At 45.1% G+C, this 15,318-nt stretch overlaps 1 protein-coding gene across 17 annotated transcripts in view; it reads right to left on the bottom strand.

Annotated features, from left to right (window-relative positions):
* Window positions 1-273: 273 nt before the first annotated feature.
* Window positions 274-15,318, bottom strand: part of CACNA1C (calcium channel, voltage-dependent, L type, alpha 1C subunit) — a 409,208-nt gene continuing 394,163 nt past the window's right edge. For 11 of the 17 annotated variants that reach the window (XM_010566185.1, XM_010566178.1, XM_010566184.1 and 8 more), the window contains 9 exons: window positions 14,418-14,519; window positions 11,636-11,763; window positions 10,355-10,489; window positions 9,001-9,353; window positions 6,594-6,722; window positions 6,001-6,110; window positions 3,937-4,040; window positions 842-1,165; window positions 274-570 (listed from right to left, as the gene is read on the bottom strand). In XM_010566185.1, coding sequence (XP_010564487.1) covers window positions 274-570; window positions 842-1,165; window positions 3,937-4,040; window positions 6,001-6,110; window positions 6,594-6,722; window positions 9,001-9,353; window positions 10,355-10,489; window positions 11,636-11,763; window positions 14,418-14,519 — 1,682 coding nt within the window. Of the gene's footprint in view, window positions 571-841; window positions 1,166-3,936; window positions 4,041-6,000; window positions 6,111-6,593; window positions 6,723-9,000; window positions 9,354-10,354; window positions 10,490-11,635; window positions 11,764-14,417; window positions 14,561-14,776; window positions 14,784-15,318 lie in introns of all 17 variants that reach the window. The other 6 variants (XM_010566180.1, XM_010566179.1, XM_010566177.1 and 3 more) reach the window with 1 other exon arrangement.

Consider the following 15,318-nt stretch of genomic DNA (forward strand, 5'->3'; position numbering starts at 1 on the left):
TGTGCAGGGACTGAAAAAAAAGAGGGAGCTGGCTCTCCTCCTCTTCCTCCTCCTCCTCCTCCTCACTCTTGCTTCATGGACACGTGCTGGGGTTATATCCGCTCCTGAAAAGCTTTCTTACACCACCCAACTCTGCGACTCGTCCCAACAGAAATGAATGAAGAACGCTGTTCCGGTTACTCCAGGTCACGAGAACAGTGAGGCACTTCTGAAACAAACCCATTAGGAACATTGAAACAAATAAAAAACCAGCATCGCTTCCAGCCCTGGCAACTACAGGCTGCTGATATAAATCCTGCTGTCCTTGAGCTCCTCCTGACTTTTTCTACAATCCGGGTTCTGCACCTCTTCCTCTTCCTCTCCTGCACTGTCCTGCCCTGGGTCCCTGCAGTTAACAAAAGGCAAGAGGTTGCCATTGGGGCTCTGCTTGCTGTTACCATTGAGAATGTTGTCTGCTGCATTTTCCATCTCTTCTATCGTCATGTCACAGGCATCTGCGAGCTCCTGGGTTGTGACCTCAATGAACTTTGGATCTTGAGCAAACTGCATCAGTCCTTCCGAAATCAAGACCTTCAAAAGCAGGTAGGGAACCAGAGACAAAGACATACGTTAGTACCCTGCATCATCAGCCCTGTCGCACCCCTAACGCAACGCTCATTACGGCTGTATTTTCCCTAGCGGTCCTTCTCCTCCCATTCACGCTGCTAATCCCTGCTTGGAGACGGGCTCGCCTACTCTTAGCATTGTGGGCAGCAATATATCTGTTGCCCTGCTCTTCCGAGGGCCGCATTTCTAGTTGGCCTTGCCACTACTCATGTCCTTCGCGACTCTGCAGTCTTACCGCTTCAACCAGGCTGCCAGCGCTGCCGTGAAACTGCCTGCTGCTCCCTCCGGTCTGGCTGGGGACGGTGAGGGAGACCGGTCTGGCTCTCCTCGGGCTGCTGCAGCCAGTGTTGTCAGGGTACCGAGAGCCGCAGTGTACTGACGGGAAGCTGCTGTTGAGCTTCTCACTGGACTCTGCCCCGTCGAGACGCAGAGTTGGGATGGTCTGTTGCGGCCAGCCACGGCTGCAGGGTGTAGCGGGGGGTGTAGCACACAGCCGAGAGAACATGGTGGGGGAATGGCTTCGCTGGAGTAGGGGACTCAGGCCGGCCACTGCTAACGCCTGTGGACAGAAGAGGAACAAGACGAGTGAGAGCTTGCTCTTAGCAGCAGGGCCGGAACAAGGAGTTTCTGGAGAAACCACCCGAGAAAGGCCCGGAGGTTCTCGAGGCTTATGAAGACAGCTGCCAGCTCCTGGAACAGTTTGGATGTTTCCTGCAAACTCATTTTGCAAGCTTTCCTTTAAATGGTGTATCCTGAGCTAGTGCCAAGCACCAGACTGCAAACTTGCATGACTGCAGTTCTTCAGCCTTGGAACCACTGCACTGACAGGAGAGATGCAGCCCCACTCCCCACAGCCTTGCCAGAAACACCACCACTTCTCCAGTGGGTGAGACAGCAATTCATTTTCCCACCACTGCTACCGCCCACACTGCTAGCATTTACTGCCAATTGCTGTGTTTTCTGTAAGTGTCTACTGTGGCACATGAACAGATACCAGATGTGAATTTTAGATGTGTCTGCAGTTAGCAATAACTATAAATCCACCGCTGGATTTTAAGGCATCTGCTGTTGGTGGGAGGATCAATATCTGATGATTATACTTCAAGCCATCCAGTCCTTCCTGTAATCATATACACAATCTCTGAGTCATCCAGCCTCCTTTTGTAACAAATTTCTCAAGAAGCCCCTTGTTGCACAGGGCCTTATTCATGGTGACTGCTGCCTTGTTCTGTAAACAATGCTGTCAGAGTCACAAACTCATCTCACAGAGCTCACTGCTGCCTAGTATGAGCAAAGAAATAAATGCATAGAAAATACAAAAGCATGTGGGTTATGTTGCAGAGAATCCTCTTGTTTGGGCTAGGGTTAGTCTCACCCAGCTTCACCTATCTGAAGGCTATATATTTAGTCTAAGCTAACTGTGTAGAGACACACCAGCAAGCCTCCTGCCTCTTTTCGATACCTTCCTGAAAATGCTATCTGGAGGGCGAGGCTTAGACAAGACTTATACTTGCCCTTTGGTGATGGTCTTTCTCTCTGTTGACCACAGTGGGACTGAACTGACCAGTTTAAACTAGAGAGCTAACTTTAAGATATCTAAAGTTAAGTGAAGCTCAGTCCATCTGCCACTGAAATCCCTGGGAACTGATAACCATGCTGGGCTAATGATTTCAGTGACAGATGAACAAAAGAATTAATTATTAGTCACCTACAAGGTTCAAGATATTTCAGTGACGAAGAAAGCCCTTAAAAATTCATCTGTATAAGTCATGCCCTGCAGGCTATGATGGCCTCAGCACATCCCTTAAACTGCCAGGACTTCAGGAGAGTCCTAGATCTGTCAGGCAGGACAACTGAACCATTTTTCAGCTTGTTGGCAGAAACATATACAAGGTGTTTTATCCAAAATATAAGGTTCTGAGGAAGTTGAAAGAAGCTCTTAAGGACTGCTTTGAGCTTCAGCCGCCTATATTTACATATCACGATGTATGAGTATTTTGTGAGAATAGCCCTTCAAGCATTCATGAGCAACCGAATCCAGTGCGCTTAGCAGAGGCAACCTTTCCACTTTATGTTCTTATTTTAAGCACTGTTGTAGCCTAACATTTTTGTAAATGTAAGAACGCTGCTGAGTGTTGTCAGCTGGAGGCCAGATGTCTGTGTCAGGGTAACCCTTCAGTCTGGCTGAGTGACACTGGGGTGAGCAGAACCCCATCCCTCTAGGTTTGGAGCCGCAAGGTGGGATGAGGAAGGGTGAAGTAGCTCCATCCTCTTTGTACAGGTTAGAGGGAGGTGATTCTGCCAGCCGGGTGGGCTGAGAGGGTTGGAGGCATATGTGCCCTCTGCCTGGTCTGCCGTGGGAGGGCAGGAAGTCTCCAGAGGGCTGCTGCTGCTGTGGGGAGTGTGGGAAGCTGTTTCCCACCCACTCCTCCCTGCCCCAACACATCTGCTGGTTGTCCCTGCCACAGCTGTAACTCTCTGCAGACCACTGCTTTCTGGAACTTGATCCTTAAAGGATAACTGGCTAGGAGTGGAGGCGAGAAAAGCCAGGGAGCCTCAAGTGTACTTCTCTCTCACTCCTCTGCTCTGAATTCTTACTCCTCCCAACCCTTCCGCGTGGAGTTTTCTGCCCCTGTGGCAGCCTAAGGAGCTGGGAAGGCCGTTCTGCCCTGCCCCGGGGGACTGCACAGAGCAGGATGCCCCACTTGCAAGGCTGGCACTACCATCTGCACCTGTTTCTTTTATGGTGACAAAAAGTGGCATCATCAAATTGAAAGACACAAATCTACTTTGGACTATGACAGCTGGCTAATCATCTAGGTATGTGCCTGAGCATACATTTGCTAGGCTGCTGAATGCAGTTACAAAGGGCTTAAGAAGCTGATTAATTACATGTAATCAGTTTATGTTTTAAAATGATTAATTACAGTTACTGGTTACCTTTAATTAATATGAAAGTAGACCCTGCACATTTTATTTGTGTGCATACTACCATCAAGCCAGTCTAATTGCACTGCAGCATGCAATTTGGGTAATTATTTTTATCTTTTAGCTAGTTTTTTTTATTTTACTTTTTCATGGACATCAGAAAATGATAACTCTGCAGACTCCAAAGGACATGTTCCCGTAGCATTCTTCTGGGAATGATAAAAATCCTCGAAGCAGGAATGAGTATGATGGCAAATACAATTCTAAAAATTGGACCTTTGATATGGGTGAGAAACTGTCCCAAATGGTTTTTAAAAAGTGTGTTGGGATACAATGTGGGAGCATTGCTGATGGTAGGGTCTCAGTTACATTGCTTGAGCCTTTGTGGTTATTAATGCTTACCTGATGATGTACCAGATGCAAAGGCAGAACTGTCTTCTGTGAGACATCTACGCCCTGGTTTTTCTGTCTTTTCAGACATTCTAAGTGAAAAGATGCTCTTCGACCTGAAAAGCAATCACACACAACTGTGTCCATCACTCATAATACACTAGAGGTAATCTGTTTTCAATTTCTTTTAGTGCAGTCCCAGTGGAGATACAGCAAAGACACCCACATTTTAGGCTCTGTCCACTTTCCCTCAACACCTTTTCCTTTCCAAAAAGCAATCGAGCATCATTGACCAACCAGCACTAGCTTCCAAGCAAGCTGCAAGATAAAACTCTGGATGATGATTTTTATTTTTCCTCTTTTAAAAAACTGTCCTAGTAGATACCATGCAGCTGATTTCCCTCCTAAGCAGTGGAAGTGTTCTCAGACCTCTCTGGTTCAGGTAAAGCCCTCAGTGGGACCGATGATGGCAGCTGAGGCTCTGCTGCTGTGCCTGGCTGTACACAATGTGCAGAAGGGGCCGTCAGGCTGCTCAGGTGACATCGGCCTCCTGCTTGCATGTGATCTGTGTCCCTTAGCTGCCAGACATACCACAGTTTATGAGGCTGTGTCTATAGCAAGGTCGAGTGGAAGTGAATTTATCAATAGTTGAATTCGCTGGTGAATGGGAGGCTGCTTATATAGACATGAAGCATTTCCAAAATTTGGAAAGAAGAGAAGAAAAAAAAGCACTTTTTTTTTTTTTCTTATATAAACATGGAACTTTAGGTGGAACTACTGAAACAGTCTCATTGTTTACTTGCTATAAAATTGAACTTTACTTCTGTAAATATGAGAAAGGTACTCCCTATGAAGGAATTTAAAAGTACAGTGAAGTATGTTTATGAACAAGTACACAGGCTCTACTTCTGAAGAACGGCAACTAAATCCAGTATTAAAGATAGAGCTGCATGGCACACTAAAATATTTTGTGGACTTCTTGATCCTGTTGACATTTTTCTAAAGAAGGAAAGAAAATAAGAATTCTGAAAATAGTAAGCATCTATAATATTGATTTGTTGAGAAAAGGCCCTCTCGGGGGTTGGAGGAAACATGTTATAACCCAGAGAATGAATGCTACAATGCAGATAAAAAGTATTTCCTCTTTCCAGAGAAAAAAAACCAGTAAAATGAGTATGACATCACTGTATGTAGCTAATGAAGCATTGTATCAAGGACTGACTGGAAATTTGGCCTTACAGATAGATATAGGAATTTTCATCGCCTAATATTTTAAGTTTTGAAATAAAGTAAATGCTTTTAAAATACTCAATTGTACAAGCATCCTGAAGGATTTGAGTGAAGACTCAGTAGCCTCACTTTAAACATTACACTACCTAGTCTGTCACTTTTATTTTGTAAGAATGTTTTTTATATACAGGATTCTTCTTAGTTTCTCCCCCAAATGTCCTTTTCCTCCACACCAATACTCAGGAAAAAGGCTGAAAAATATTCTACATAAAAGAGCTCATTTTCTTCCAGACTGTCACATTTGTCCTGATACTTCCATAAAATCTTATGATTTGTGGATTTCACCTGAGTGGAGTCTGCACGCTCAAGCACTTGAAAATCTCCAGGCACAATTAGAGCAGAAAGCAGATTTGTATTGTATTAACTTAATCTGAAATTCACTGTTTTCCTTGTAGCTGACAAGACACAACCTCTCCTTTTTCCCTGCTGAATACACACAGAACAGAACACCATATACTCAAGGCTAGCCCATTTGGTGACTCCGTGGTGATTGTTTGGAGAGTCTACAGTGCTCTAATGAACTCCCCTAATTCACAGGCTGGCTTAATCAAACAGATCACATGGACTATCCAAACAGCCACAGATTCATCTACTGACTGAGCATAAAGTCAGTAGAGTCATGTATGTGATCAGGATCGTATGCATGCCATGGGATTCCTGGTCTCATGGGCTAAATGCAGCCAACAGCAACACCCCTGCCCACACACGCTCGATTCTTCCAGCAAGACGTGAGAACTCAGTTGAGGCAGAGGAAAGCACAGCCTGCACGTCATGCTGGGAGGTTACCTAGCGCTGAGGAGCACAGAAACCCTTTCTTCGGAGAGTGCCGGGTGTCCTCTCCTTTGTTGTTTTCTGGTGGAGTAAGTTGTCTGTTTTCATCATCTTGGTATGCAAGCCTGGAAAGGAGAACAGAGAGATTCTAGAAAAGCAGCTGATATTGGACAGAATAACCCCTCTTCCAGCAGGGAAGCCAGGAAGTTCATGCTATCAAATGGATGCAATAGTGAGCTAGCTTTGAGCTATAACTGGTTCAGGAGCAGTAACAAGAGACCATGAGACAGAGAATGCTCTAAAGATGAGATCTGGCAACATTAGATGGTAGAAGTGAATGTGAGGGTAGGCCTTGCAGATCCAGATGTCTCATTCAGAGAAGAAAGAAAATCCTAGGTGAGAGATATCCTTTTCAATGTTAATTCTCAGGGCTGAACTGCCTTTTTTTTTTTTTTTTAAATTATTTTCTGATATTTGAGTTGTCTGGCTAACATCTTCTGGCCTTACCCCATAAATGGAGATTTTTGTAGAAAAACGTAACCTCTTCCCACCTCTGCCCCTTAATTAAAGAACCACCCAAACACCTTGACTAAAGCTGCAAAGCTCACATTTCAGTAGAGAGCAGACTTGGTTCACTACAGTACTCAATGTCTTCATTCAAATTTTCATCATAAGTCTCATCCTGAGACACTTCCTCTTGGCAAACAATTGCCAGCTGGCTGTCTCTGGAACCGGAGCTAATGAGCAAAAAAGACAAGTCAAGATATGGAGATGGTAGAGACAACCTGTTATAAAGACAAGAATGACAGGCTCCATCTGTCTCAGTTTATTATAATGTTGAAAAGCTATCATAGAAAAATCAATGACTGAACAGAGCTGAGTTCACAAATACAAAGCAACAACCTTTGTCTGTGTCCTCTTTCGGAGCAAGAGCTTCTTAAATCAATGCTGAACAATACCGTAAACATATTATTGTCATTTGTGACTACATATACTCTATAAATGTGCACATCACATTGACCACATTTCCAAAGATATATCTCACTGAAACTGAAGTAAAATCTGAGATGGGGTCTTGGAAATAACAGCTTTTTCCCTTGTTGCAAAAGCCTTGGTTACAAATTTCAGAGGAGCCTCCTAGACACTAACAATAAACCTCTCAGCTCTGTGGTGTATGGCCTTTGCCGCCCAAATCCCTTACTCTGCACCATCTTTCCCTTCTGCCTCCTGTTCACGCTCTTGTTCCTTGCTGTCTTTTCCATCTTTGGTCCCTTTTTTCTCATCACTAACTGCAGAGTGCTTCTACTGAATTCAGTAGGATTTGTTCAAACACTTAAGTGTGACAGCCCTTAATTCCCTGCTTGCCTCCTCTTTGTCCCTCTGTTTCATGTCTCGGCTTTCATTTCACTTCACTCTGAGTTTGTGTTTTCTGAGGAGTAAAATAAAATCTGAAGGTAGTGTGAATCTTTGAGATACTGACATGGAGGTATTGGAGCCAATGTCAGTCTGTTACTAGCATTCACAGAAGAGAGCAGCGTGGCAGGTTTTTTTTTCCATCTTTCAGGGACTGGATAGGAAACATTATTTTATCATTTGGTTTAAGCAAAAAACATTGGGAGAAATGTGCATATACATGATATAAAACTGCCTGTAAGACAGTGCTGGAGTGACCTTCTTCCTGAGATGGGAGGCAAGTAAAACTGCTAAGGTGCAGGGGGGAGAAAATCAGTACATGGCAGCTCCCCCTATTCAACAGTCTGCGTTTAGCCAAAACCATGCAGAATTTTTCTATGAACATGCCAGGGTGTACTTCACTGTGCTGTGATCAGAGAGTGCCTAGATGTGTGAGCCCAGCTAGAAACTCTATCCCCCCCCCAAATCTAGAAACCAGCTAGAAACAGTCCATACATCACTACCTGACTGTGGGCAGAAAAGCCCTGAGTCAGGAGAATTTTCTGGAGGTGTCATGGTGATCGTTACCTCTTTTTCAGCCCTACTAACACCAAAAAGAAGAGCTCATATTCAGCATTAATGGGAATTTGGACTTTCAATGGGATGAACAATGGGTCTTACACCCAGAGAGCATTAGAGCATGAGGGAGAACACGTACCGTCCCAGTGTTTCGTAGTAATGCGTCCTAATTCAAGGAAGGTGCCCAAGGAAGCAAGGAGAGAAAAGAACACCATGTTAGCAGTGTCACATCAGCACAAGTCAGCAAGGGGGAGGGCAGATGGTAACACATATTGTGCAACTTCAGTGGCCTCCCTCAGGAATGCACGAAATAGAAGAACCACTGGACTCTTTACTTGGGCAATTCTGCACCCACTGAATTTCTTCCATCTTATTGTCCTATTCTGTCCTTTGCTGGGGCAGCATTTCTCCACCTTTTCACATTAAGCACTCTCTGCACCAAAAAAAAAAATTTTCCTGCTCCTTCCTGCTGTTACTGAAAAGGTTAAAAAAAAAAAAAATCCCCCACTGATAAAAATGATACTCCTTTTGTAGTAGTCATCTGTGTGTAGACAGCCTGAAAGCTGCCCAGAGAAGGGGATTTTCTTTGCTTTGTACAGTATTGCATTTCTGAAAACCTTGCCGCCCTCCTCCCAGAATGCCTTTGGTGACCTCTGTAGGGATGTGACCCACTGAATGAAGCTCCCTATTGGGCGCTTAAGAGATGAATTGCAGTCTCTTTTAGTTACCAGTTGATGAAACACCTCCCTGAGGTGAAGGAGGGACAAATAAGGCTCCTTTTGGTTCTTACAAAGGTTTCTTCATGATAAAGCCCAGAGAAATCAAGTGTGTTGGTCAGCAAGAGTGCTGCTTCTTTGCAGGGGTCAACTGATGCATATCTGTTGCACCGTGGGCTTTGGCACAAGTGGAGAACCAGAAGGCTCGATCCAGGCTGCAGACTGGGCAATGTCTGGTGAGTGACTTCAGCTAGGCAGCAGTGCTCTGGTGTTTGCATGCGTGTTCCTCTACCTGGTCCCTTGACTCACACTCTGCTGTGAAGCTTACCTTTTGGAAGGTAGTTTCCAAGGAGCCTCCTGCACACGTATGGTGGGTGACAAGGGGGTCCCATGGCCTTCCACTGTGCTGACAGTGCTGGGGTAGCTGGGTGGGCTGGGGAAGCGGCACAGGGCAGTGTTGTTGGCATTGTTGATGTTGGCATTGGAGCCTGAAGATGAGTAGCTGCTGGGAGTGAAGGTGGAGTCCACCAGTTTCTCATGAGATGGAGACTCGGTATCTCCCTGGTTGTTGCCAGACTTATTGATGTGCAAAGGTCGCTGGGTGGTGAATGTCTGGGGGAACGCACTCCTGCCATCACTTTGGTAATAGCTGACATGGTTTCCGAACAAGCCTCCGGCTCTCTGTCAGAGAAACAGGAATGATTTTCCCTTTGTGAGTGAGAGGATGTGCAAGGGCCCTGATGTTTCCTGCTTAGCCTGTTGAGTTAAAAAAAAATGTGAGGACCAAAGCATGCATGATGGCACTGGTGCTCTCCCTTCCAGAGGATAGCACATGGACTTCTCTGTCAGAAAGACTAGGTACACACAGGCTGTGAAAGCTTTAGCTTTCTAAGGTATTTCAGAGGACTGGCCAGGTGCATAGGTGAGGCAAAGGTGTCTCTACACCTCCCACCAGTCTTGGAAGTGCAGGACTGGGTAGGGATGCAAGAAGCAGGTAACTGCTCTCTGGTTTTCACAGTGCAGTTGCAAAGCAATATTTAGACATGAGAGGGAATTTGAGAAGAGCACTAGAAACTATTAATCACCTGGAGGAACAAATGAAGACAGATTTAATGAGCCAGTTATGTACTGTTTAGATGATGAGTAATGAAAGGGACTGACAGCATCTTTCTGTAAGGAAAGGAGGAAAATGCCAAAGTAGAGGAAATATTACCAGCGGAGACAATTACAAGAAATAGGAATGAAATAAGAAAGAAAAGATTTAGGTAACTTGCTCAGAAAATCTCCTCCTTCCATAGGAGCTCTACTGGGTTCTGGTGTATTTTTTGGATGCTACTTGTGCCACTGAAAGGAGTGAACAAAACACTGAAGTGTGCCTGGCTGCTGCTCTGCAGACTGTAAGATGGCTGAACTGATCTGTTTTTCAGACTCTTTGGCCATTCTTGTTCTGATTTTATTAGGGTTTATGAGGGAAACTTCCATTGAGAAGAAAATGGGATAAAACCTGTGCAAAGATCTTAGGACCTGGCACCCCTGAGTCCACCACTCTGTTTTCTAGTAGGGTCTAGAAAACAAGAAAGAGCGCCCAGCTGAAATACATGAAAGCACAGAAAAGAGAATGTAACACTCTTTGAGCTCAGCTACTGGTCTAGCCTCAGCTTGCAAACTTGTTCAGCACCTACCCGGAAGATATCATCTTCAGAGGCAGCAGAAACAGCTTCTTTCATGGCCTTATCTAGCTCTTCTTCAGCTGTCAGGTCTCCAGAAATTGCTCGTCGGATCTCTGGCCCAATGTCGTGAAGTGTGCGCAGACCAGCCTGCAAAACAGCAAACTATAGAGCTTCATATCTCCGAGTGGGTATATGAGAAATAAAAGCAGTGCTATTTCTTCCTGAGCACTGTGAAGCCCTTTTACTTAATATAGCATCCCAGCTTCTAGAAAAACACCACCACATTCTGTTCTTTCATCTCCAGCTTAGAGAAGGAGAAACTCTTAGCAATCCGACCCAGGAATGTTTGTTGCTAGTCCCCTGGCTTCATCACAACAGGACACAGACATAAATGCACAGGCTTGACTAAGCAAGTCTGCATGCTTTAAACTTTGCGTTCTCAGATCCACAACCAGAAGCCCTAGAGCACCCACAGTTCCAACTGAACCATGTACTTTGTGCCTCTGAAAATCTCGTATTTTTAATCAGTAGCTTAAATATGGATTTAATAGCTAAACTTCTGGCATCTGGACCTGGACAGTCCTCAAACCCCTCACTGACTGGAATTCATTCCAGGGAGTCCATCCAGGGAGGTAAGCTGTGGGTATGCTGAGACCTCAGTCTGTATCTGTGCCTGTGCCACAGCACTTTTTAGCTTGCTGGAACGCCAGAGTCACCCTTCTTCCTTACTGTACCCTTGAGGGACATAAATGGTGCTGCTTGTACAGTGAATGGGGCTTTCTCATTCTTTCACACAGCCTGGTAGTCCACCCAGTGAACGTGTAGCACAGTGGTGAACAGATCCCAGTCTTAGAGCCTGATGCCCCATCTGTTGGATAATCTTGGCATCCAGGTGTGCTTTTTGTTTTTTAACTGATTTTGCCTCCTGGCAACATGGTCTCCCTGACCCTGTTATACTGACTCCCCTCAGAAAGGGTAGAATGAATGTGGTAATAAGCAAATGTCTGCTGGACACTTCATACCACTTCTCTAAAAGGAACCCAAATTTCAAATATTACCAGCAGATTGATAAACTGTGGATATACCTCACTTGTGCCTTCCACTTCCAGAGCTAAGGGATGTGGCCCATGGTACATACATGTTTATCCAAAAGGATTGATGTGGTAATTCAAGGGGTCTACAAGCTCCTTTCCAGTGGGGATAGCCCATTGCAGCCCCCAGAATGGTTGAGAGAGAAATGGGGTCAAATGCCTCTACTGTACCACCCCTGTCCGTCCTGTGCCCGCTTGTCACCTGCAAGGAGAGCGCGTTGCGCTGGGAGGGCTTGCCCACCAGTCCCTGTTCTTTACGCTTCTTGAACTTCCGGAAATACTCCTGAATCAGGAAAGTGGCATAGAACTTCCCAACGGTCACCTCATCATCTGCAGAAGGGTATTAAAAAAAAATAATTAAATAAGCAACTGATTTTAAACAGTGTATTTGCTAACGCGAGCCCTCAGAAACACTAGGCACTGCAGTACATCTCTGCCTCTTATGGCATCAGGATGCAGGGCTGAAGGAAGGGGATTGCTCCACAGCCAGAGCTTGCTGTAGGTAGTCAGGAGGAGAGGTGCACGTGGCATTTGGATAGGCTGGCTCTGCTGGCAGAGAACCCCTATAGCTATGCGCCTCTGGATGTACATTGTTTATGGTGAAGCGCCTCTAAGCTTTGCAGTCTCTGATACTGGTTTACCACTGTCATGGTTTAACCTCAGCCAGCAGCTAAGCACCACGCAGCCACTCACTCACTCCTTCCCACTTAGTGGGATGGGGGAGAGAATTGAAAAAAAGTAAAACTCATGGGTTGAGATAAAGACAGTTTAATAGGACAGAAAGGAAAAAAATAATAATGATTATGATGATAATAATAATAAAATTACAATAACAATAATCAAATAATTGGAATATACAAAACAAGTCATGCACAATGCAATTGCTCACCACTCACTGACCAACGCCCAGTTAGTTCCTGAGCAGCAATCTGCCTCCTCAGGCCAACTCCCCCCAGTTTATATACGAGGCCTGATGTCACATGGTGTGGAATATCCCTTTGGCCAGTTAGGGTCAGCTGCCCTGGCCGTGTCCCCTCCCAACTTCTCGTGCCCCTCCAACCTTCTTGCTGGCTGGGCATGAGAAGCTCAAAAATCCTTGACTTAGTCTAAACACTACTTAACAACTGAAAACATCAGTGTGTTATCAACATTCTTCTCATACTGAACCCAAAACCTAGCACTGTACCAGCTACTAGGAAGAAAATTAACTCTATCCCAGCTGAAACCAGGACAACCACAGAGAATCTTGCTATAGCAGCAGCCTCCCAGTCTGGGTCAATGCACACTACCCTGTCCTGTGATAGCCTGGGGTAATACATACTCAGAGTCTGGATTAACAAACAGCATCTGACTGACCATCCATTCCAGACCTGATCTGGCCTTTCTCTGCGTTGAAATTGTCTGTGCCTAGCATGGGTGTGAGCAAACCAAAATGATCACCTCTCCCCAGAAACACAGTTATTGCCGTATTGTCATTCAATACAAACTGTCAGTCAGCTGAAATGTGCACAAAGTGTTTATCCAGATAACTCTCCTCCCTTCTCCAAACCCACAGGAAATTTTATAAGACATGGATCACTGACTTCAGAGCAGGCTAGGCAAGGTTCAGGATCTGGCTGCGACTGTTAACTAAGTGCCAAGTGCTGTTTTGTGCTATAGCCCCTGGAGCCACCTGGAAGGTCAGTGAAGGCCACACTGGATGCCCATGTACCTGGGGTCCCAAGAAGCCTAGCTGTCCTGGTTTCAGCTGGGATAGAGTTAATTTCTTCTTAGCAGCTGGTAGAGTGTGTTTTGGATTTAGTGTGAGAATAATGTTGATAACACACTGATGTTCTAGTTGTTGCTAAGTAGCGCTTATCCTAAGCTAAGGATTTTTCAGTTTCCCATGCTCAGCCAGCGAGCAGGTGTACAAGAAGTTGGGAGGGGACACAGCCAGGACAGCTGACCCGAACTAGCCAAAGCGATATTCCATACCATAGAATGGCATGCTCAGTAAACTGGGAGGAGTTGGCTGGGAGGAGCAGATCGCTGCTCAGGCATCAGTCAGTGGATTGTGAGCAATTGCATTGTGCATCACTTGTTTTTTCTTGGGTGTTATTTTTAAATTTGGGGTTTATTTATTTATTTATTATTTTATTATATTCCTTTTCATTACAATTATTATTATTATAATAATTATATTTTTATTATTATTGTTAGTATTAAATTTTATTTTACTTTATTTATTAAATCATTCTTATCTCAACCCACGAGTTTTACTTTCTTTCCGATTCTCCTTCCCATCCCACTTGGGGTGGGGAGTGAGCAAGCGGCTGCGTGGTGTCTAGTTGCTGGCTGGGCTTAAACCACAACACTAGCAAAGGAGCTGCCCAGAAGCCTGGTAATTACAGCCTACCAGCGGCACTGCATAGCAACCCACAGCAATCTGTTACGCCAGTTCAGACTGGCTGAGGAATGTCCCCAGGTACATGAGTCATTGACATGTATCATAGCAGAAAGCAGTTACGCAAGTAAAAAAAGAGTTATATGCCATAGTAAAGGTAGTTTTGCTAAATAGGAAGGGGTTATGAGATGGGGCTGGGTCCTTAAGTTGAGGGTAAGGCCGCATGCCTTATACAGTCAGATAAAGTCCACATCATCCTCCCTGGTGCTACTTAGCTTTGCCTGCCTCTTTTGCCCCCAGCAGGCACCCGGTAAAGTCCAGGGGAGCAAATGCCTATGATCAAACTGGGGCAAGATCTAGGAATAAATGTTTCTAACTCCTATTTATGCGCCTTTTCTTCCTTCCCTGATTTCTCAGCAGTAAGAACATGATATTCACATTAGTACAGGCAGAAAGAGATCTCAGCCTGATGAAATACAGGTAACAGCTTGTAGAAGAAAGCTTGTCCCCCATATTCCACCTGATGATCATGAGGTGCAGTAGGACATGTCAGGTGGGGAAAAAGAGAGATTCGGGGGCTGGGACAAGATCCTGCACTCACCACCTGCGGGGGGCACCACCTGGTCCAGCAGCTTCATACTGGTGCGCTTCCAGATTTTCTTAATTATTGCTCTCAGCTCTTCGTTGGCTTGCTCCAGGTTACCTGCAGGGTGAAAATCATCAGAGACAGGAATTAAGCAGACCCTGCAGAGGAGCAATTTCTTGTCTGGCACGGCAGTCTTAGGAGGAAAATATCAGAGCTTTTCAGTAGTGGAAAGTTTTGGATAAAGAGATGCTCAGACTATTGCTAAAGCCTCCTCACAGCAAGAGGTCTTCTTCCTAAATATGCATAGTCATCTCAGGGTAGGAAGCTGACTGTGTTACTGACTGATAGTCTGCAACAGCCAGAAACAACAGAACCATGGTGCTACTTCATCCCCAAAAGCAACAATCTCATCTAACACTTCAAATTTTAATTGAGATCCAGTGAAAGTTGAATATGATGAGAATAGAGGTCAGTTAATGGGAAACTACAGCTTGGGAACACCAATAATTGGCGGTAAAGATGCATCTAGAAATCTGAAGACCTGAGCCTTCTTGGAGCACATCTCCAGAATTACCTGTTGCAGTCCCTGCCTCCCAGCAGATACCAAGTTCTTCACATGGTGCCAAGAGTCTGCCTTGGAGAGCCTGCACAGTGCTCTGACAAGGCACTACAGGCACGTGCAAGGCTTTTGCTATTCAACTTGGAGGACTGTCCCAGGATATTGGTGTCTGTTCTCTGAAGAACAGCATAGGCTATAACAAGCCTTTTATGTAACTGTCTGAATTTAGACTTTACATGTTCCTCCAAGGGGCTCTGAGCTAAATGAGACATTAATCAAGCCACACTACCCCTTTGAGAGCAAGTGAAGCAGATTCAGTTTATATCCTTTCTTTCTAGATACCCATTTCCTCCCAAA

Source organism: Haliaeetus leucocephalus, unplaced genomic scaffold (assembly GCF_000737465.1).
Source record: "Haliaeetus leucocephalus isolate CR32 unplaced genomic scaffold, Haliaeetus_leucocephalus-4.0 Scaffold206, whole genome shotgun sequence".
Classification (NCBI taxonomy): domain Eukaryota; kingdom Metazoa; phylum Chordata; class Aves; order Accipitriformes; family Accipitridae; genus Haliaeetus; species Haliaeetus leucocephalus.